The sequence below is a fragment of the Cherax quadricarinatus genome, unplaced genomic scaffold (assembly GCF_038502225.1).
Source record: "Cherax quadricarinatus isolate ZL_2023a unplaced genomic scaffold, ASM3850222v1 Contig816, whole genome shotgun sequence".
NCBI lineage: Eukaryota > Metazoa > Arthropoda > Malacostraca > Decapoda > Parastacidae > Cherax > Cherax quadricarinatus.
In genome coordinates, this window is record NW_027195842.1 from 4,251 (window position 1) to 29,323 (window position 25,073).

At 38.5% G+C, this 25,073-nt stretch overlaps 1 protein-coding gene across 2 annotated transcripts in view; it reads right to left on the minus strand.

Annotated features, from left to right (window-relative positions):
* Window positions 1-424: 424 nt before the first annotated feature.
* The window catches only part of LOC128689902 (mitochondrial nicotinamide adenine dinucleotide transporter SLC25A51-like), a 33,672-nt gene continuing 9,023 nt past the window's right edge, over window positions 425-25,073 (minus strand). For both annotated transcript variants that reach the window (XM_070080706.1, XM_070080705.1), the window contains exons 2-5: window positions 23,469-23,649; window positions 17,089-17,200; window positions 6,700-6,964; window positions 425-5,318 (exon numbers count right to left, since the gene is read on the minus strand). In XM_070080706.1, coding sequence (XP_069936807.1) covers window positions 5,145-5,318; window positions 6,700-6,964; window positions 17,089-17,200; window positions 23,469-23,649 — 732 coding nt within the window. In that variant the 3' untranslated portion in view covers window positions 425-5,144. The remainder of the gene's footprint in view (window positions 5,319-6,699; window positions 6,965-17,088; window positions 17,201-23,468; window positions 23,650-25,073) is intronic.

The window sequence follows — 25,073 nt, forward strand, 5'->3', positions numbered from 1 at the left end:
ATTGTGCCTTTTGTTGTTAACTGGAGTTGAAGTTTTGGCAGTAAAGATCGAGAACCATAACCTGGTCATTGTGGTTGTACACAAGCCTCCAGATGCAACATCCCAACAATTCTGGGAACAGGCTTTGAAAACTGACCAGTCTGGAAAATCTTCCAGCTCCTGCCCCCTACATCTTGCTCCTGTGGGATTTCAACTTAAGGCATCTTAAATGGAGGAATATAGCAAATAATGTTGTAGCAGAGACAACACCAGGAGGCAGCTCAGATGAAAACTCACACATACACAAGCTTTTAAATCTTTCTTTCTTTCAACACACTAGCCGTATCCCACCGAGGTGGGGTGGCCCAAAAGGAAAAACTAAAGTTTCTCCTTTTACACTTAGTAATATATACAGGAGAAGGGGTTACTAGCCCCTTGCACCCTTTTAAATCTCTGCACAAAATTCACCTTAAACCAACAAAATGTGATCAGTCACGAGGGAGCCTTCACCAAATTCAACTTCAATAACAAAAACAAAGTGGGACCAAGTAAATTCAGTCCTAAATGATATAAACTGGGATGATAGCCTAAGCAACACAGACCCCAACCTAAATCTAGAACAGATTAACTCTGTGGCACTCCTTTAAGGAAAAAGAGGAGGAGATGTAAACTAGAAAGAGAGAGGCACTCCCTATACAGGCGAAAGCAAAGAATAACAGAGCGGTTAAAAGAGGCCAATATATCTACAATACGTAGTAGGTTGGTAAACAGCAACCGCCCAGGGAGGCACTACTGTCCTACCAAGTGAGTGTAAAACGAAAGCCTGTAATTGTTTTACATGATGGTAGGATTGCTGGTGTCCTTTTTTCTGTCTCTTGAACATGCAAGATTTCAGGTATGTCTTGCTACTTCTACTTACACTTAGGTCACACTACACATATATGTACAAGCACATATATACACACCCCTCTGGGTTTTCTTCTATTTTCTTTCTAGTTCTTATTCTTGTTTATTTCCTCTTATCTCCATGGGGAAGTCGAACAGAATTCTTCCTCCATAAGCCATGCATGTTGTAAGAGGCGACTAAAATGCCGGGAGAAAGGGGCTAGTAACCTCTTCTCCTGTATATATTACTAAATGTAAAAGGAGAAACTTTCGTTTTTCCTTTTGGGCCACCCCGCCTCGGTGGGATACGGCCGGTGTGTTAAAAAAAGAAAGAAAGAAATATCTACAATACGTAGGGAGACACTGGTCAGAGAAATAGCAAACATCAAACTAAAGATAAAGGAATCTTACAGGAGCCACGAAATGCTGGAAGAACTAAAAGCCATAAATGAAATCAAAAGAAAACCAAAGTATTTATTTTCTTATGTCAAATCAAAGTCGAGAACAACATCCAGTATTGGGCCCCTACTTAAACGAGATGGGTCTTACACAGATAACAGCAAGGAAAGGAGTGAGCTACTCAAGTCATGATATGATTCAGTTTTTAGCGAGCTGCTAACCAGACAGAGTCGAAGACCTAAATGAATTTTTTATGAGAGAGCCACTGAATATGGTAGACATAAACCTATCTGGTATTATCCTGGTGCCAAATGACTTCGAAAAGATGATAAATGACATGCCCATGCACTCTACCCCAGGCCCAGACTCATGGGCCTGGGACTCATCAAGAATTGCAAGAAGCCCCTATCACGACCTTTTAGCATTCTATGGAGAGGGAGCATGGACACGGATCATCCCACAGCTGCTAAAAACAATAGACATAGCCCCACTCCACAAAGGAGGCAGTAGAGCAATAGCAAAGAACTACAAACCAATAGCACTAACATCCCACATCATAAAAATCTTTGAAAGGGTTCTAAGAAGCAAGATTGCCACCCATCAGTCACACAACCCAGGGCAGCATGGGCTTAGAGCAGGTCGCTCCTGTCTGTCCCAGCTACTGGACCACTATGACAAGGTCCTGGATGCTCTAGAAGACAAATAAAAAGCAGATGTAATATACACAGACTTTGCAAAAGCCTTTGACAAGTGTGACCATGGTCAGTGGCATCGTAAGAGAGGGGGTCGCCACCCCAGGTGACACCATCTAGGGGTGTCACCATAGAGCCTCTAAAGAAGGTGACACTAATGCCCAAAACAGTGCTGTAGCAACATAAGAGAAGAATCCTTCATTTCTATATCCTCTTGAGTGATTATAGTCAAAATAGGCCTGTATAGGTATTACAACTCAGGAGTCCAAATGGCCTGTTATCCTGGGTGTAAAGGGAGCAAAATAAACACAGCAGAAAACTTTTGACTTATATTATCCTTCACCAATTTAGAACAGAAGTATGTACACTATGTACAGTGATAGGTATTAGTGCACTCCATGGTAAGCAAGGCAGAATAGAAGCCACTAGAGAGCAGACCATGCTTCAACCAGCTCTAGAATGGGAATGACAAGGGCAGACAGGAGAGTGGTACCCACATAACCTCTGCAATTGCCAAAACCATCTTCTCATTGGCTGGAACCTGGGTACTGGTTGAACAACGGGGCCCCATCGTCAACCCTCAGTCACCTGGTTCGCTGGTTGGGGGAGATAGCCTGTAATTGAGGGTGTGTACATGCGCCGAATAAAGGTTACGTACTCTTTGCATGCCACAATAGGGAAAATCATTGATTTTGATGATGCAGGATTAAAGGCAATAAAATGTAAGATCAGATTCACTGAGATGTTTACATGTACTCAAGGTCAAATCAGAACTAGTGTTTCTCTGATATTGCAACTTTTTCTTTATTTTTCAAGTTCTGTTTTTTGCACTGTTGAAGATGAAAAATGTAGGATCTGTTGCCTGTACTCAAAGTGGTATCCGAGTTTGTTTCTCAATATTACTACGATTTTTATTTTATCATTAATAAAGTTGAGAAGCATTCTCCTGTTCGGTTTATGGCCCTTAAACATTCTCATTGCAAAACATTAGTCATTGGACATGCAGTAGTGACGTAACTATAGTTTACTTCCCCCATCCCCCTGCCCTTTGATTTCATGGGGGTGACACCTACCTTAGCAACGCCACTGACCATGGTGAAATAGTGCACAAAATGCGTGATAAAGAAATAAAAGGAAAAGTTGGTAGATGGATCTATAATTTCCTAACAAATAGAATTCAGAGTACATAGTAGTATACAGAGTAAAGTCTGAGGCGGCTATGAAAAGCTCTGCTCCACAAGACACAGTACTTGCTTACATCTTGTTTCTCATCCTTATATCTGACATAGACAGGGATATAAGCCACAGTGCCATGTCTTCCTTTGCAGATGACACTCAAATTTGCATGACAGTGTCCTCCACTGATGATGCAGCAAGATTTCAGGCAGACATCAACCAAATCTTTAAATGGGCTGCAGAAACAATATGAAATTCAATGATGAGAAATTTCAATTACTCCAATATGGAAAACGTGAGAAAATTAAAAATACATAAGAGTATAGAACAAATTCCAACCACACAATAGAGCCAAAAACTAATGTAAAAGACCTGGGAGTGATCATGTCAGAAGATCTCACCTTCATAGACCATAACATTGTATCAAGTGCATCTGCTAGAAATATGACAGGATGGATAATGAGAACCTTCAAAACTAGGGATGCCAAGTCCATGATGGCACTCTTCAGGTTGCTTGTTCTATCTTGGCTGGAATATTGCTGCACACTAACAGCACCTTTCAAGGCAGGTGAAATTGCTGCCCTAGAAAATGTACAGAGAACCTTCATGGCACACACAACTGCAATAAAACACCTCAATTACAAGGAACACTTGAAATTCCTCAACCTGTACTCCCTAGAACGCAATCGGGAAAGATACATGATTATATACATTTGGAAAATCCTAGAGGGATTAGTATCAAACTTGCACATGAAAATCACTCCCTATGAAAGCAAAAGACCCGGCAGATGATGCAACATGCCCCCAATGAAAAGCAGGGGCACCACTAGCACGATAAGAGACAACACAATAAGTGTCAGGGGCCCAAGACTGTTCAGCTGCCTCCCGACATACAAGGGGGATTACCAATAGACCCTTGGCTCTCTTCAAGAAGGCGCTGGACAGGCACCTAAAGTCAGTAACTGACCATCCGGGCTGTGGTTTGTGCGTCGGGTTGCATGCGCCCAACAGTAACAGCCTGAATTATCAGGTCCTGATCCACCATGAGGCCTGGTCACAGACCAGGCCACAGAGGTGTTGACCCCCAAAACCCTCTCCAGGTACACTTGGTCAAATTTACTCTATTATCAAAATCTGCACACAAAAGACTTCAAAATGGCTCCATGCCTGGAAAATGGAAGTAATATGGACACAGCTATGAAGAAATATCACCCACCAATCATGACGTAACTGCCACCTCTAACAAAAAATAAAAAAACAACCAATCACCTCGAAGTTTTGCTTCCCTCTCCATCCTGCCAATCTGCAGCTACCAATCACCTTCCAGTTCAAGATATACCCACCATTCGAGTTTCAACCTGCACAGCTTACTTCTCATGCGTTCCACGTTGTTAGCCACTCCTGATTCTGCAGTCTATCCCACGATCGCCTAGCTGCTGGGTTAAGGCCTGGCACTTTTTCTACGACTATGGACACTCCTCTTCAACGCTATTCTTCGCCTGTCCTAGGATGTCTTCCCCACTCACTCCAATGGAGTCTTACCTAAATTCTCTTGATCTTGATACAGCAGTGAACTGTATATTGTAATAAACAGAACAGAGGAAAGCAGCTCAAACATACATTATTTAGGTATGCATACTGGTCAGAGAGCCCATTGTAAGTCTGAGTCATCGGTAAATGAGTACGTCGCTTAGTGAGGAGAGGCTGCCTATACCAATGTGTGTATTTCTTATTGAATATACGTTTATTGTAAGGTGTGTATGTCTGTGTTTATACATTGTTAGTAAACATGCTTTCACACTGCATGCTATTGTGTATTGTCTCAGCACAAGAACTTCTCAAACATAAAACTGAAAACAATGGCAAAAACTTTCAAGAACATCTTAAAATTTGTAGCCACTGTGAACAATTTGTGACCAATGTGAACAATCTGTGACCAATGTGAACAATTTGTAACCAATATGAACAATTTGTAACCAATGAGAACAATTTGCTACTAACCATCTTGCCAAGTTAACTGTAGAGTAGTTTGTGTAGCAACTCATACATAGTATTTATTATCCCCCAAGAGACCAGCGCTCGAGAATAATTCACATGAACGCCATGGAAAATCTTTCTGAATTTTCTTCCTCGGGCATTATAGACTTCAAGAAATGTTCGGTGTATTGGCTGAAACGGACCACCGACCTGATGAATATAAAAAAATGAATATATATCAAAGTCAGTTAGGAGTTAATAAGGGTATCATAAAGAAAACTGAGAAGGGGGTGAGGTATTTTGGGCATGTAGAGAGGACGGAGCCAAAATGATGACCAAGAGGGTGTATATATCTAGAGTGGAAGGAAGGAGGGGCAAAGACCATCTCAGGAAGGATTGGAAGAAGGAATAAAAAATATGGTTTTGAGTGACAAGAGCCTGACCCTCCAGCACATTTAATGACAGCAGTTTGGAGGGATATGTTGTGTATCTTTATACGTATATGCTTCTAAACTGTTGTGTTCTGAGCACCTCTGCAAAAACAGTGATTATGTGTGAGGTAAAAGTGTTGAATGATGAAGGTATTTTCTTTTTGGGGATTTTCTTTCTTTTTGGGTCACCCTGCCTCGGTGGGAGACAGCCGACTTCTTAATAAAAAAAAAATGTTAAATTAGATCCTGACCATCCAGTTGGTTTATGAGAGGATGTTAGATTAGAGCCTGACCATCCAGCAGGTTTATGAGAGGATGTTAGACTAATATGAGCAGAGGCATGTGATTTTTATGACTGACATGTTTTTGGAGTGTAAGAAAGTAATATTTTGTGAGGGGATTCAAGGAAATTGGTTAGCTGGGCTTGAGTCCTGGAGGTGGGAAGTACAGCACCTGAACTCTGAAGGAGGGTTAGGAGATTGTAGTTCAGAGGTTCATTTCAATTATGATGTTTGCACACTTCTGGAAGACAGCTATTGAATGAATGATGATGAATGCATTTCCTTCTTTTTGGGCAGCTCTATCTTGGTGGGAGATGGCCAGTGTGTTGAAAGAAAACTAAATCAAAGAATATCATTACTGAACATGAGCATTATATAAGCTGTTATTGGACATGCTGACAGACTGAAAACAAAGAAAATGCCCAAAAAGAAAGTATTTGTTTCCATTATGACTATACTGAGATAAGGTTACTGTTAAGTATATACATACCAATATATACAAACACTAAGGTATCTCTAACAGCGATACCTCACAATAAAAACATACAGGAATATACACAATCTCAAGTGATCACAGGGAAAGACCTATCCCATATGATCACAGGGAAAGACCTATCTCAAGTGATCACAGGGAAATATCTCAAACTGTGATCCAACTCTATCAGAAAAGATATAGAAGTGGAAAAACTATTTATAAATCCAAAACACAGGTAAGGCATATCTATGTATATATACATTTGCTTCAGAAATCCACTTTAGCTGAGGTCAAAAAAGTGTGTGCTTGTTTCTCACTTTGCATTAATCAATATTTATAGCACTTTAATACAATATACACAAGTTTATCTTAAATATTTACTAAACTAATACATTGGTTCTCACCTGGCACTGCTGGTGAGACTTAATGACATTAAGTGGGTACATGACAGTGGAGATGAATGCTCCCAAGACAGCACCTGAAACAAAGTCTCTGATGATGTGGCTCCACCAAGTGTTGCCAGCAGCTGGTAGACTTTCTTTTATGTGACCTCTCAGGCTGAAGAAGAGAATGTTGCTGGGTCCATTGCGCAGAAGTATGGGAACTATCCCACGGTAATACTCTGACACCCCATACTGCCTCAGATCTTGGGCTATGTGTAGGCTGTTTCTAAAAAAAAAAAAAAAAAGTATTTTCTGAGTGCTCATAATTAAGATATAATGTAATGGTTGGGTATTATCTATAAACACAATACTTTTATGGTTGATGACAGCCAGGCAATAATAATCAGTAACTGAGCATAACTTAAGGATACACTCTAAGTTTCACTACTACAAGTTCTAGATATTATCAAGACTGCCGGCAGATCTTACAAAGATTCAAAATAAACTCTGTAGCTGCAGAATTTTTCTGACTTTTGTAGGTCAATTCCACCATCTTGTTCATAGTTTCAAATTTAATATGTGTATGAGTAGCTTCAATCATTCTCATGTGTGGTCATTAATGAAAATTAAATAGGTGATACATGAAAGAAGATACAGACACCATTTTTGTATGAGTTTATCCTACAGCAAGTTATAATGTAGATTTCATATTAGACTATAATTATGATGGCAAGAGTTACATCAATCCACAAAGGAGGTGATCCTACTGATTTAAATAACTATAGACATATATCATATATATTAACCTAGGTAGTAGGTTGGTAAACAGCAACCACCCAGGGAGGTACTACCGTCCTGCCAAGTGAGTGTAAAACGAAAGCCTGTAATTGTTTTACATGATGGTAGGATTGCTGGTGTCCTTTTTTCTGTCTCATGAACATGCAAGATTTCAGGAATGTCTTGCTACTTCTACTTACACTTAGGTCACACTACACATACATGTACAAGCACATATATACACACCCCTCTGGGTTTTCTTCTATTTTCTTTCTAGTTCTTATTCTTGTTTATTTCCTCTTAACTCCATGGGGAAGTGGAACAGAATTCTTCCTCCGTAAGCCATGCGTGTTGTAAGAGGCGACTAAAATGCCGGGAGCAAGGGGCTAGTAACCTCTTCTCCTGTATATATTACTAAATGTAAAAGGAGAAACTTTCGTTTTTCTTTTTGGGCCACCCCGCCTCGGTGGGATACGGCCGGTGTGTTGAAAGAAAGAAAGATATATCAAACTTAGCCCTTCTATCTAAAATCTTAAAAAAAATAATTCACAAGCAAGTTTACTCCTACTTTGTACCCCACAACATACTTAACCTTTGCCAGTTTGGATTTAGGTCAAGCAAAAGTACAAATGATGCAATTATACATATGCTTGAACTTTTATATACGGTGCTGGAAAAAAAGGAAATTCCATTGGGCCTCTTCATAGACCTATAGAAAGCATTTGATAAAGTTGACCACAATCTCTTGCACCTAAAACTCGAACATTACAGGGTCAGAGGACACTCACTTGATTATCTAAAATCATATCTTAGCAATAGAACCAGTATGTATGCACAAATGGTGTTTTTTTTATTTATTTTATTTATTAACAATTTGAGCATACATACAGAGGTACAAAAAAATACAGATAAGAGCAGCATGCCAAAGCCACTTATACTATGCATAGCATTACAGGCTGGCTTAAAATTAACTAAGCAATGATGAAATCAGTGATAATACATTATTGTAAACAGATAACTATAAAGCACAAATAGGTATTACAAAGACAGGTCATATGGTTGCATGCATTGTTGTACATTCAGTCGTATGGAGTATTCTGTTAGGTAGTGTATTTAAAAAATAATAAAGTTAGATTGGGTTTTAGGTTTAACATTTATGTGATATAATTGTGAGAAACATTTAAGATATACAATTTATAAGGTTCAGTTATTCAGTATTTATTTGGTTTTGGGTGAGTAAGTGATCTTTGAGAAGAGACTTGAATTTATAAGCAGGTAGTGTTTCTTTTATATTTACAGGTAATGAATTCCAGATTTTAGGGCCTTTTATGTGCATTGAGTTTTTGCATAGTGTGAGATGGACACGAGGAACATCAAAGAGTGATCTGTGCCTTGTGTTATGGTCATGTGTTCTGTTGAGGTTGGCAAGGAGATGTTTGAGGGGAGGGTTAATATCAGAGTTAATTGTTCTATGTATGTAATAGGTGCAGTAATAAGTGTGGATGTTTTGTATGGTGAGTAGGTTTAGTGTATTGAATATTGGTGTTGCCTCTACCCCTCAGCCTGTTCTTGGTCGAGTTCCCCAGGGTAGTGTCCTTGGACCACAATTCTTTCTTATTAACATCAATGACCTCCCTAATGCTTCTAAACTACTTAAACCTGTTCTTCTTCTCTCAATGAAACCAAACCATATTCAGAAACACTAAATGATGAGCTACTAAAAATATCCACTTAGATGACGACCAACAAACTTACTCTCAATATCGACAAAACCTACTTCATACTGTTAGGAAACAGAGCTGCAAATATTCAGCTAAACGTATCGGTAAATGGTTCCCCCATTTCAAGACACACTGACGGAAAATTTCTAGGGCTCCACATTGACAGCTGCCTCAAATTTCAGACCCACATACAGCATACCTCCAAAAAAAATCTCCAAAACAGCTGGCATCCTCTCTAAGATACAGTACTATGTACCCCAAATGGTACTTCTTGCTCTTTGCCACTCTCTCATCTACCCTTACCTCACCTATGGTATTCGTGAATGGGGTTCAACCACAGCAAATCACCTTAAACCTTTAATTATCCAACAAAAAGCTGATGTGAGGTTGATTACAAACTCCTGCACCAGGCAACACACCCCACTGCTATTTAAGAGCTTGAACCTGCTTAACATACAAAATACCCACTCATATTATTGTGCCTACTACATACACAGAACATTATTCTCCAATATTAACCCTCCTCTCAGAACACGCTTGCATAACACAAGACACAAAACACTCTTTGATATCCCACACATCCATCTCTCCCTATGCAAAAATGCTATGCATATAGAGGGTCCTAAATTCTGGAATTCATTGCCTGAACATACAAAAGAGCCCCTTCCTGCACACCAATTCAAGGCTCTACTTAGAAATCAACCCATCTCCCAAAATTAACCACATAAACACTTTATATTACCACCACCATCAACTCAAAAATTTCCAAATATTATAAGATTATTTCATAACTAAAATGGTCTCAATCTCATTATGTATAATGTGCCAAAATATAATGCTGAAACTTGTTAATCAATTAATTGTTAATTCAATTACTGCTAAACCACTACTACCTCTGCTAAAATATAAAAAAACATTGTTCTATTTGAACCAACAATGATATATATGTCTAGTATTAAGTAGTCTGTTAAGCATTATGTTTAGTCTGCCTCAAATACCCCAGTGTATCAGTGATTTTCTTTGTTATTAGCAAATCAAAATTGTAATTACACATTGTAAACTATGCAAAGAAATAAAATCCTTAATCTTTAATCCTTAATTTTGGTTCATTATTTTTAACACACCAGCTGTCTCCCATTGAGGCAGGGTGACCCAAAAATTAAGAAACACTTTCACCATCACTGTCCTGCCAGAGGTGCACCCCTCCTTACTGAGCAGCAAAGACAAGTATGGTATTACATACACTGGTCAGAGATAAAGACAGTAATTCAGAGGCATTGTGATCTTGAATCAAGTGAAGTGCAATATGTCTCTTTGTTAATGTCACTTTTATATTTTCTCAGCTGTGGGGGTAGCAGCTTTTCTCAGCAGTAAGGACTTAGCAGTCTTCAACTTTGACTTTTGAAATTGCTTAGTACAGTAGGGCCCCACTTTAGGGCATTTTGCTTTACGGCGTTCTGCTAATACGGCGATTTCAAACTACATAACCAAAACTGTTTATACGGCTCCCCATCTTTCTAATACAGCACACGCCACTCGGTTTGTTTACATTCTCTGTGAGCACCGCGTCTCTCCATTATGTTCGGAAACTTTCCAAAATTTCAAGCGTTTTAAAGTTATTTCATATTTTATGTATACTCTGATAATTATACTTGTGTACCTGTACCTAAATAAACTTACTTACTGTGCTGGAATGCAGGTACACATTAAAATCACTAAGAGTGTCTTATTAGTCTTGAAGATGTCATATTAATAATAATAACACAACATTAAAATCACTCTGAGGCACATTAAATGTCGTATAAAATGTTAATATAGATATTTTGCTTAATCAATCTATAATACTTTTTTCAAAATTATATAATAAACACACTACATAACATATAAACATGATAAATATACCCACAGTAGAATAAATTAACATAAATATGAGATGTTTTTCTAGTCAGCTTGCCGGAGTGAACTAAAACCATACGCGTTCGGCTGGTTTGTTTACATAACTTACAGCTGTCCTCACTCATGTACTCATTCTTAATCTTAATTCTCTCTCCCTCTCTCTCTAGTTTATTTGTTTAATGTCATTTACTCATCTCTCACCCTACATTAAGACTACAAATATTTGAAGGTAAGTAATGAGTTTACACTCTATGCATTTAATCGCTCTAGGGCTCTTTAACCCTTTGGGGGTCGACAGGTCCTCTCAGAGACTTGTTCTCAGGGTCGGCCAAATTTCAGAAAAAAAAAAAATTCTTATGAAAAAATAGTTTTTTTTTCTAAACATTATAGGCTAAACAAAAAATTTTTACCATCAATACTTACCGAGATATGGAGGTGTGAAGTTGACAAAAAAAGGGCACAATGTGGCAACATCGCCGACTGCCATCACCCGGTATTCTTTTATTTACTGTTTTATGTACTATTTTCTATTATTTTTTAATTTTTATTTTTCCAAGTAACTTTTATGGCCTGTGAGACCAATATGATCAGTATTTTGTAAGTTATTTCTTTTTCAATACTACACAATAAGGGCATAAACAATGTTGTCATTGTTTTGTTTACAGAAACTATTTACACAAACAAACGATATGAAATGTTGTTTATTACTATTTTTCTATATTTTATATACACAAATACAGTCACAGGGAATGTTTCTAGAAGTTCTGCAGCCTGTGGAAGTCTTTGAAACATGGTGTCATGCACAGTGGTGTTTTACATTCCTCACACATAAAACGAGTGTCTCTGCGTTGTTGTGGGCGTTTCCTTGTATGTGCACAGGCGTAACACCTCTTAAGAGCCTTTTTCTTGAAAGCAGTAGCAGGCAGTTTTACCAGGAAGTGATCACCATGCTTCAAACAAGAAGGAAGTTGTTGAAAATTTGGTGGGCGGTCTATTGCAGGTGTTCTTCCTTGGTACTTGAATACTATTTGTCTGATGACAGACAAACAAAATTCGCAGTATTGTGGTTTGTTTCTGGTCCTCATCTTATACATATTATAAGCATTGAGCATGGAAATGTCCAGAAGATGGAAAAAGAGTTTTATGTACCACTTATAACTCTTGCAAACACAATCAGCAAACCCAATCTGCATGTCACATTTGTCCACAGAACGCATATTGAAGGTGTAATCAATCACAGATGCAGGTTTTAGAATGGGTTCATTGCTCTCTCTATGCTGCCTGCCAGTGTCTGCCATTTCATTAGGGTGAACTGATGAAAACAGTGTGACATCTCTTTTGTCATGCCACCGAAATGCCATGATGTCATTGGCAGCAAACGCCTGCACCTCACCTCTACGAGTGCCAGCGTCAAACCTGGGCATATGTTTCTGATTTGCACACACTGTGCCACACACCTCTGTCATGTTCACTCGCAAAAAATCACTGAGTGAGGGGCTTGTGTACCAGTTATCAGTATATAATATATGCCCCTTACCAAGGTATGGTTCTATCATTGTTCTAACCACATCACCAGAGATGCCCAATAACTTCCTGGTATTTTGCAATGTATAACTTCCAGTGTACACAATAATATCCAATACCAGACCACTGTAACAATCACAAAGCACAAACAGCTTTATATCAAAGGGTTTCCTCTTGCTTGGTATGTACTGCTTGATAGAGAGTCTTCCTTTGAAGGGATAAAAATACATATTGAATTTCTCTTTCAGATACACAAACACATGCCTAATCTTATATAACCAGTCGTTTCTGTCAGGCCTGGTTTTGTCTGAGAAGTGAAGCATACGTAACATTAGCACAAATCGATTCACTGGCATTATATCACTGAAAGCTGGGGTTGCAATCAGGCGGTAAGTAATGAGTGTACTGTGTGTGTATTTTACTTTTTATTGTTTTTAATGCCTTGTTCTATTGCTAACTTAATATATGTTAATGTACACTTATTATCTGACAGTTATAAGTGAAAACAAATGGCATTCTGCTTTCCGGCAGTAGCCTGGAACCTAACCTGCAGTAGAAGTAGGGCCCTACTGTACATATACATTTTTTTTTTTAACACATCAGCCATTTCCCACCAATGCAAGGTGACCCAAAAAGAAAGAAAAACCCAAAAAGAGAGAAAAAATGCTTTCATCATCATTCAACACTTTCACCATCACTCATACATAACCACTGTCTTTGCAGAGGAGCTCAGATACGACAGTTAAGAAGTCCCTCCAAACTGCCAATATCCCAAACCCCTCCTTTAAAGAGCAGGCATTATACCTCCCATTTCCAGGACATATATATGTCCCTGTTCACCTAGCAGTATGCAGGTACCTAGGTGTTACCCAACTGGTATGGGTCGCATCCAAGGGGTGGCTGTATACCTTCGATAGGGCTGAGCTTTGAAATAAGCAGAAGTAGGTATGGTTTGTTTGCAATCGTGTCATTACGATTTCATGAGTCAACAGCTCTTAGCCTGTAAAATTGATTTGTGTAAAAAAAAAACAGATACAAGTACAGACAAGTGCTTTATTTCTATAAGTTTTAGCTCAACACTAGGCTCTCACCAGTACATAGTACTTGAAGTACAGCCTCTCCTCAATTAGCGATGTGCTTGCTTACCGATGACTTGGACTTAAGATGGGCTCTCTGACCATATACATATCTAATTAATGTATATTAGAGCTGATTTCCTCTATTCTGAGTATTACAATACAGTAGTGGGTTTGTGTCAACCATATTTAATATTGTTTTAATGTTACCTTCGCACCATTTATAACATTTCTGTTATATTTTTAAATGTTTATACAGCAGTGTACTGTACGTGTATATTGTAATAAACAGAATTGAGGAAATCAGCTCTAATATACATTTAGGTATGCACACTCGGCAGAGAGCCCATCGTAACTCTGAGTCGTCGGTAAATGAGTATGTCGCTAGGTGAGGAGAGGCTTTATAGAGTACACTACTGTACAAACATTTAAAAATATACTAGAAATGTTATAAATGATGCAAAGGTGACATTAACTTTTCACTGTCAGTCCTGTAATATTACGGCTTGCAAGCCAGTGTTGGCTTTGTAATGTTATGCCAAAATTCTAGCGGTTTACAATCTTGCGAAAGATAACTAGTAGGCCTACATATGAAAGAATGGGTTTGAGTGGTCACTATGTGCAGTATAAAAAAAAATCCTGCAGCATGCAGTGCACGAGAAAGAAAAACTCTGTGTTTTTGGTTTAAGACACCAACTTAGTGATGTATTTTCATATGGTATTTATGAGTGTATTCTCGTTTTCTTGGTCTCATTTGATAGAATGGAAGATATATTACAGAAATAGAGATGATTTTAAACAGTTTACCTTGAAATTGAGCTCAAACAAGCGGAAATGTTTGAATTTTGCCGATATTCAAGAGTTAACAAATCACGTCACACAGCCAATACACATCAACTAGTGGATCTAATATACTTCCACAAATGTGGTGATATTATTTATACTATTTTTACAATACTTCCTTTGTATAAAGGCAAAGGGGACAAAAGAGAGTGCAAAAATTATAGGGGGATAAGTCTGTTGGGTATACCTGGTAAAGTGTATGTTAAAGTTATTATTGAAAGAATTAAGAGTAAGACGGAGAATAGGATAGCAGATGAACAAGGAGGCTTTAGGAAAGGTACGGGGTGTGTGGACCAGGTGTTTACAGTGAAACATATAAGTGAACAGTATTTAGATAAGGCTAAAGAGGTTTTTGTGGCATTTATGGATTTGGAAAAGGCGTATGACAGGGTGGATAGGGGGGCAATGTGGCAGATGTTGCAGGTGTATGGTGTAGGAGGTAGGTTACTGAAAGCAGTGAAGAGTTTTTACGAGGATAGTGAGGCTCAAGTTAGAGTATGTAGGAAAGAGGGAGATTATTTCTCAGTAAAAGTAGGCCTTAGACAAGGATGTGTGATGTCACCGTGGTTGTTTAATATATTTATAGATGGGGTTGTAAGAGAAGTAAATGCGAGGGTTTTGGCAAGAGGCGTGGAGTTAGAAGATAAAGAATCACACAAAGTGGAAGTTGTCACAGTTGCTCTTTGCTGATGACACTGTGCTCTTGGGAGATTCTGAAGAGAAGTTGCAGAGGTTGGTGGATGAATTTGGTAGGGTATGTAAAAGAAGAAAATTAAAAGTGAATACAGGAAAGAGTAAGGTTATGAGGATAACAAAAAGATTAGGTGATGAAAGATTGGATATCAGATTGGAGGGAGAGAGTATGGAGGAGGTGAATGTATTCAGATATTTGGGAGTGGACGTGTCAGCGGATGGGTCTATGAAAGATGAGGTGAATCATAGAATTGATGAGGGGAAAAGGGTGAGCGGTGCACTTAGAAGTCTGTGGAGACAAAGAACTTTGTCCTTGGAGGCAAAGAGGGGAATGTATGAGAGTATAGTTTTACCAATGCTCTTATATGGGTGTGAAGCATGGGTGATGAATGTTGCAGCGAGAAGAAGGCTGGAGGCAATGGAGATGTCATGTCTGAGGGCAATGTGTGGTGTGAATATAATGCAGAGAATTCGTAGTTTGGAAGTTAGGAGGAGGTGCGGGATTACCAAAACTGTTGTCCAGAGGGCTGAGGAAGGGTTGTTGAGGTGGTTCGGACATGTGGAGAGAATGGAGCGAAACAGAATGACTTCAAGAGTGTATCAGTCTGTAGTGGAAGGAAGGCGGGGTAGGGGTCAGCCTAGGAAAGGTTGGAGGGAGGGGGTAAAGGAGGTTTTGTGTGCGAGGGGCTTGGACTTCAAGCAGGCACGCGTGAGCGTGTTTGATAGGAGTGAATGGAGACAAATGGTTTTTAATACTTGACTTGCTGTTGGAGTGTGAGCAAAGTAACATTTATGAAGGGATTCAGGGAAACCGGCAGGCCGGACTGGAGTCCTGGAAATGGGATGCCTGCACTATGAAGGAGGTGTGTTAATGTTGCAGTTTAAAAATTGTAGTGTAAAGCACCCTTCTGGCAAGACAGTGATGGAGTGAATGATGGTGAAAGTTTTTCTTTTTCGGGCCACCCTGCCTTGGTGGGAATCGGCCAGTGTGTTAAAAAAAAAAATTACAATAATGCAGTAGTCTGCATAACAGTAAATCTTTTATTTTTTGAGTGAATAAAAATTAAAAATGGAAAGCAAGCGTAATATAAGAGGGGCCTGGAGACGTGACTAGTGAACAGAGAAAATGTTGTTTTAGTGCTAGGAAAGTTTGTATTGTTAATTCTGGACTCTATTTTGAAATTGGCCTTACTTGAATTGTGTATGAAATTTGCCAAATTACCAATTTCTGATCACTTTATTGGGTGGTTGAAATTGGTAAATGGACAGTTTCTTGTACTCAATCGAAAAAACAAATGGAGTTCTAGTGAAATAGCTATGAACAATGGAATTGGCCAAAAATAGGGCTCAAAGTGGATGAAATTGCCGATGCGTAAATATCTCCAAGACCGCTAACTTCGCAAGAGAGTGATTCCGTAAGTTTTCCACCAAATTTCATACTTTTGGTGCCATTACCATCAGGAAAAGATTTTCTATCATAAGAAAAAATTTTTTTTTTAAATTCTTCGACACTGAGAGTAAGCTTGTGAGCAGGGGTCTCGACAGTGAAAGGGGTAAAACAACATCAAGTATGGTTGACACAAACTCACTACCATTATAGTATGCTCCTCACTTAGTGACAAATTCATTTACCAGCGTGGTCTTAGGAATGGAACTCTGTCGTTAAGTGAGGAGAGGCTATATTTGACAAGGCCCGGCGTTGAGCGAAACACTGTAATGTGCAAATAAAAAAAATCCTGTATGTGTCTGTTCCAAATGTTAATATAGTGTCACCATCACCACCTCATTGTATTATGTCAAATGTCATTGTACTGTCACTGTCACTAGCTCACTGTATTCTGAACAGAGACAACATGTATCGTACTAGCATCATCACTGACCTGTATTTACCATGGAACTTCTTATCTTGCAAGAGTGTCTGGATGCGCTCAAACGGACATAGTATTGCCTCGGTGCAACCTGCAAGCATGGCAGCCAATGCTACAGTTGCACCTGTAATAAACAAAGTGAATTTTGGGTAGACAAACTAATGAAATTGCAAATACAAATCTTTATTCCTTATAACCAAGACTTAATAAGTATTTAAAAAGGAACAGATCAAATTTGATTGCTTGAATGTTATTTTAATAGATTTTAATATGAGGTGACGCTATCTAAACTGAACTGCTAATTTTGTTGACTTTAATACTTGGTGATTCAAATATTTTTTAGCAAATTATGTAAGATTTTATATTTTTAATCAATCATTAACTTTCAGTCAATTATATCAGGTTAAGGGAATGTTGTTTAACAAGTCTTGCAGCAGTTGACAGATTCTAAACCTGTTTGCAATGTCAGGTGTCAAGCTCCATATTTTGGAACTGAACGGAGTTCTTAAACAGCTTAAACTCCACCAATATTCAAAACTCTAAACCTACTCACCATACAAAACATCCATACTTTTTACTGCACCTACTACATACATAGAACACTTAACTCTGATATAAACCCTCCCCTCAAACATCTCCTTACCAACCTCAACAGAACACATTACCATAACACAAGGCACAGATCACTCTTTGATGTTCCTCGTGTCCATCTCACACTATGCAAAAACTCAATGCACATAAAAGGCCCTAAATTCTGGAATTCATTACCTGTGAATATAAAAGAAACAATGTCTGTTTATAAATTCAAGTCTCTTCTCAAAAATCACTTACTCACCCACAACTAAATAAATACTGAATAATTGTATCTCATAAATTGTATCTCATAAATGTTTCTCATTATTGTATCTCATAAATGTCTAACTTGTGACCCAATCAAACTTTGTTATTTTTTAATTACATTACCTAACAGAATACTCCATTCTACTGAATGCACGGCAACACAGTAAATGGCCATATGACCTGTCTTTGTAATACTCATTTGTGCTAAATTGTTATCTGTTTACAATAATGTTTTTACCACTGAATATATCATTGCTTAGTTAATCTTAAGTTAATTTTAAGCCAGCCCATAATGCTCTGCATACAAGGGGCTTTGGCATGTTGCACTTTAATAACTGTATTCCTTTGTACTTCTCTATATCATGTTCAAATTAATAAATAAATAAATAAAAAACATTTGATATGTCAGTGTTGCTTGTTACCAGTGTTGTGCCATTGCTAGTATTGGGTTGCAGCTGTCAGAGGGACTAGTTGCTAGTATTGTGTTGCAGCTGTACTCACCTAATTGTGGTTGCAGGGGTCGAGACCCAGCTCCTGGCTGAATGACCACTACTGGGTCCTCCCTCTCCCTGCTCCATGAGCTTTATCATACCTTGTCTTAAAACTATGTATGGTTCCTGCCTTCACTACATCGCTTGCCAGACTCTTCAGCTTCCAATTGTGACCCCTTGTTTCTATGTCCCATCTCTGGTACTCATCCCATCAGAGGTACTAGTTGCTAGTGTTAGGATGCAGCTTTCAGAGGTACTAGTTGCAAGTGTTGGGTTGCAGCTTTCAGAGGTACTAGTTGCTAGTGTTGGGTTGCAGCTGTCAGAGGTACTAGTTGCTAGTGTTGTGTTGCAGCTTTCAGAGGTACAACAGCACAAGAAAGGTTGAATAGCACAATTAAAAAGCTGAAAAGCTGAATAGAACAAAAATTTAACAGCACATGGGAAGACCTTCATAGTTTAAGCCAGTGGTTCCCAACCTTTTCTTACTCCCGCACCCACATAAAATTTTTGCTCTAACCTCGCACCTCCTACAGTTTAAACTTTGTTCAAGGATAAAGGATGTGGAATCATATTAAATTTTATCAAAAGAAGATATTTATTTCACTTTCTAATATAATATGTGAGCAAAAATCAGACTTACAGAAAAGAAACATATCACAGAATGATATTTGAATACACCTTACAAAAATAATAACTCTTCCTTGAAATATATACAAAAAAGTAAAATAAAGAACTAGTTTTCAAACCTATAGAAAGGAATTTTATTTTTTTAATACGTAAAAAATCAAACATATGGACAAGAAAGGATGTTTCCGATTAACATTTGAATATACCATGCAAAAAATAGTTACTTTCTTTAAATGACTCTTTTGTTCCTCTTTCTTGCTTGTGCAGGGCTCAACATGGCCGACATGGCAGGTTGTGTAGCGGGCTAGCTGCGGGATTTTCAAGGATAGCTCCTGGTCAAAGAGGCTGACCAGGTCCCTACTTAACAGAACTCAGTGTGAATGCTTTGAGAAGATACCAGAGCAGCGAACGGACATCCCAGTGCATCGTTTCAGCGTAAATAGTTGAAGTGTTGTGCAGTTTCAGAGGATTTGGTGTTGTAGAGTCAGGACCAGTCAGCGCCTCCCCCCCTCTCCGCTGGGGGGGAGGGGGAGGGCGTGAGTAGTAAACAGTGACCCTCTCATAACGCCTCACCCCTGCCCGTCTCCCCCGCCTCACCCACCCAACTACCAGCACCACCCCATCTGTAGAGGGTACTTCTCCCCTAACCCACGATGTCAGCGATGGCACTGCAGGGAGTGCCGGGCTCACAGGAACTTCCACTACAGGGACAGCATCGTGGAGTTCGACCGCGAGGCAGCTGTCAGGTGCCACAGGCAGTGTGTACTCAGTTCCTCAAGCTTCAACATCCGTACACACAAGGGCCTGGGATCTTCAATCAACTAACTTGGCGTCCACCAGGACGCTGACATGTCCCTAGGGGAGCTCTCCATCGGGCTGTTAACGGAGTCACTGGCTTCTTGGACCTCTTGGGGAGGGTCGATGGTGCTCGTGCAAGCAGCAGATCCCAGGGCAACTTGCTGCTGTTTGCAATGGCTGTCTACCGAGGAGAGACAGGCACCTAGCAACATCTGTTGTTGGGGCATTGGATGAATTCCCTACTATGTTTGTTAACTGCTCATTACTCTGTAATTTGTCTATGATTGTAATCATGTGATAACGTGTTTATAATTCATTACCTTTGAAACTTGTCATGATTTTGACCAGCTCTACCTGGAGCTCATTACCTTTGTAAATTCTCATGATTAATGTGTTTATGATTCATTACCTTTGCAATTATTCATGAGTGACCAGCTCTACCTGGAGCTCATTACCTTTGTAACTTGGTCATGATTATGACCAGATCTAGTTCATTACCATTGTAACTTGCTCAGCTATCAAAACTTTGGAGTCCAGTCCCTGGACCAATTATGTACCTCTGTAATCTTTTGACTACCGCCCACAGGATGGGTATGGGGTGCATAATAAACATATTAAACTAACTTGCTTGTGAGTTTTTCAAAACGGGGAACTATGTTGCTTCTCGCACCACCTGGAATGATGTCTCGCACCCCCAGGGGGTGCGAGCACCCCTGGTTGGGAACCCCTGGTTTAAGCTATTCAATTTAGCATACGCTTTCTCAATCACATTTACAAAATAATCCCACTATATAGGTGAGCTTTATAATAAACTGAAGTACCATGTGATATACTGAAGTACTGTACCATATGCTATGTTGATGGACTGTACAAAATCAGAATCAAAATTTCATTTCTTTGCTAAGGTTACAATGTGTGTTTACATTTCATAATCTGATTGGTACAAAGAAAGCCACTATCATGCCGAGGCATTTTGGGCAGACTTAACCTAATACTTAAAGACTACTTAAGTCTAAACAGGTCAAGAATGGTAGATTACAAATATTCAATATTTTACTCTATTATTAATATGAGGTAGTACAATTTATGATGCAAACATACATTTTTAAGTTTGTAATTAAATTTGTTACTCTATTATTAACCTTCTGACTGTCGCTACCCCAAATCCTGTGTGTCTGTCGCAAAATATTTGAAAAAACAAAAATTAATTTTTCTTATGAAATGACAGAGAAGCTTTTCCCGATGGTAATGACACCAAAAGTACAAAATTTGATGAAAAACTTATGGAATTACGCTCTTGTGAAGTTAGCGATCTCGGCGATATATATGCATCGGCGATTTCGCCCACTTTGAGCCCTATTTTCGTCAAATTCCATTGTTCCACTCGACCAAACTCACAGCTACTTCTTTAGAACTCCATTTGTTCTATGGATTGAGTCCAAGAAACAGCCCATTTACTGATTTCAACTACCCAATAAAGTGGTCAGAAATTGGCAATTTGGCCAATTTCACACAAATTAACAAAGATGCCAATTTCAAAATAGGGTCCAGAATAAACAATGCAGATATTTTCTGGCACTAAAATAGCATCTTCTCTATTCATCAGTCATGTCTCCAGGTCCCTCTTATATTACTCTTGCTTTCTATTTTGAATTTTTATTCACACAAAAAATAGAAGATTTACCATTATACAGACTATTGCATTATTGTAAAAATTATATAAATAATATCAGTGCACTTGTGAAAGAATATCAGAATATTAGACAGCTGACGTGTATTGGATGGGTGGTGTGATTTATTTATTCTTGAACATTGGCAAAAATCGAACATTTCCACTACTTTGAGCTCAATTTCAAGGTCCTTTTCATCATGAAACTAATCAAAATCATCTCTGTTTCTGTAATATGTTTTCCATTCTATCAAATGAGACCAAGAAAATGAAAATACAGCCATAAATACTATACGAAAATACACCTCAAAGTCGGCATTTTAATCCATAAACACGGTCAGAGTTTTCTTTCCCCCATTATGCACTGCATGTTGCAGGATTCTTTTTATACTGCGCACACTGACTACACAGACCCATTCTTTTACATGTGGGCCTACCGGCTTTCTCCTGCTTGATTTGAAGCCGCTAGAATTTAGGCGTATTAATACGTCAGAAACACTGGATCATAAGACGTATATATACAGCCAAAAGTCAAAGGGTTATTAATATGAGGTAGTACAATTAATGAAACATACTTTTTTAAGATTGTAATAATGGCTTAATAGTTAAGGGATAATACAATATTTGGGAGAGTTGCTTTACAATTGGTTTGAGTTTAGCATAGTGTGGGTATGGTTGTTATTGAGAGATGAGATGATTTCTGAGTATAGTCCTAAATTGATTTGTGGGTAGGGTACCTGTTGCTGTTTCGGGCAAAAAGTTCCAGGTCTTCAGGCCTATGTGCATTGCATTTTTGCATAGTGTGAGACGGAAATGAGGGATGTCAAAAAGTGTTTTGTGCCTTGTGTTATGCCTGTGTTCTGTTGAAGCTGTCTGGGAGAAGTTTGAGTGGAGGGTTGATATTGGAGTTCAATGTTCTGTATATGTATATAGTAGGCACAATAATAAGTGTGTATATTTTATATATTAAGTTCAAGCTTTTAAAGAGTGGTGAGGTGTGTAGTCTGGTGCAGGAGTTTGTGATCATCTGCACCGCCGCTTTTTGTTGGGTTATTATAGGTTTAAGGTGACTGGCCGTGGTAGATCCCCAAGCGCAAATACCATAGGTGAGGTAAGGGTATATGTATTAGAGTGATATAAAGTAAGGAGCACCCTTTGGAGTACATAGTATCATATCTTGGAAAGGATACCTACTGTTTTGGAAACTTTGTAGTTATATGCTGAATGTGGGTCTGAAATTTAAGATTACAGTCAAGGTGATCTAGAAATTTGCCCTCAGTGTGTCTTGTAATGGGTGAACCATTTATTGATATGTTTAGCTGGATATTTAATGCTCTGTTTCCAAAAAGCACGAAGCAGGGTTTGTCTATACACCTACCATCTGACTTACGACCTGCTCGACTTACGACCATGTTTTTTATGCCAAATTTCTGGGAAATAAACAACTATTTGTGTTGTACACAGTGTTTATCCTAAACCTTACAGTATAAAATACAGTACTAACAGCATAAAAAGTAAAGTAAAACATGAAATACCAAAATAAAACAATAAAATAAAGTCATTACAAAAATGTTTTGTTGATATTCAGTAGTAAAGTGCTATGTTGAAGCAGTGTACCATGTGCTATGTTGAAGCAGTGTACCATGTGCTATGTTGAAGCAGTGTACCATGTGCTATGTTGAAGCAGTGTACCATGTGATATGCTGAAGTACTGTACCAAGTGGTATGTTGAAGTACTGTACCAAGTGGTATGTTGAAGAACTGTACCATGTGCAATGTTGAAGCACTGTACCATGTGCTATTTTGAAGCAGTGTACCATGTGCTATGTTGAAGCAGTGTACCATGTGCTATGTTGAAGCAGTGTACCATGTGCTATGTTGAAGCAGTGTACCATGTGCTATGTTGAAGCAGTGTACCATGTGCTATGATGAAGCACTGTACCATGTGATATACTGAAGCACTGTACCATGTGATATATGTGGGTTGTAATATCTGAGCAACTTTCCATACTGCTCAAACATGCCAAACATTATGGAGGTGGATATTGTTCGCTGACAGAGCGGTGGCAGGATGCCTCGGTACAGGCTGATGCAACCTTCTCTGCTCAGCTGTCTGGCTGCACTCACTGGTGACACTCCGTGCAGCATCTGACACACCATTAATAAGGATGGTATTAATCAATCACTTTTTAATATGTAGTTATGATGAGCCTTACATATTAATGTAAGCCTACACATGTCTTTACTCACTGCTGAGTGTTAGGACAGGTCATGTAGGAGATCCTGCTGGCTAGTTCAAGTTTCATAACCTCACTGATCTATTCAGAAAATGGTAGTTATATTTAATAACAGTCTGACTTCTCCCTAACTACATTTGAGTTACATTGCTGAGAAATACAAAATGAAAGCTAAAATAAATATAAATAAAAATATATCCAAAAAGTTACCTATTTAAAAATTTTTAATTGACAGGCCCCAATATTTGGAAATTTTTAAATTACTGTTGTGGAGAGTGCATTAATAGTTTCAGCATGCAGGATAATATACAGAATAAGATTAAAACATCAACTAGGGCAAAAAAATTAACCCTGGCCAAGAAAAAGTGGACAAATTATACTAAGGCAGAGTTCTGCCTCAAGACAAATGAAGAAGCAACAGTGATGGGACGAGGGAATAACACAGTTCTGGAATTGCACTGCAAATTATTTTGCCTAGGTTATAACAGCAATGAGCAAAACGTGATATATACTTGTATAACCTAAAAAAATCAAAGCAAAAATAATAATTTTTTTACAAATTCAGAGTTACAACAAGAATATTTGTTTATCAGTCAAGACAAAGTTTTCAGTTTACAATGTTTATATGATAACTAGTATACAATGTTAATGTGATAACTAGTATACAATGTTAATGTGATAACTAGTATACAATGTTAATGTGATAACTAGTATACAATGTTAATATGATAACTAGTATACAACATTAATATGATAACAAATATGCAATGTTAATATAAGAAATATACAATGGGGAAGTGGAAAAGAATCTTTCCTCCGTAAGCCATGCGTGTCGTATGAGGCGACTAAAATGCCGGGAGCAATGGGGTAGTAACCCCTTCTCCTGTAGACACTTACTAAAAAAGAGAAGAAGAAAAACTTTATAAAACTGGGATGCTTAAATGTGCGTAGATGTAGTGCGGATGACAAGAAACAGATGATTGCTGATGTTATGAATGAAAAGAAGTTGGATGTCCTGGCCCTAAGCGAAACAAAGCTGAAGGGGGTAGGGGAGTTTCAGTGGGGGGAAATAAATGGGATTAAATCTGGAGTATCTGAGAGAGTTAGAGCAAAGGAAGGGGAAGCAGTAATGTTAAATGATCAGTTATGGAAGGAGAAAAGAGAATATGAATGTGTAAATTCAAGAATTATGTGGATTAAAGTAAAGGTTGGATGCGAGAAGTGGGTCATAATTAGCGTGTATGCACCTGGAGAAGAGAGGAATGCAGAGGAGAGAGAGAGATTTTGGGAGATGTTAAGTGAATGTATAGGAGCCTTTGAACCAAGTGAGAGAGT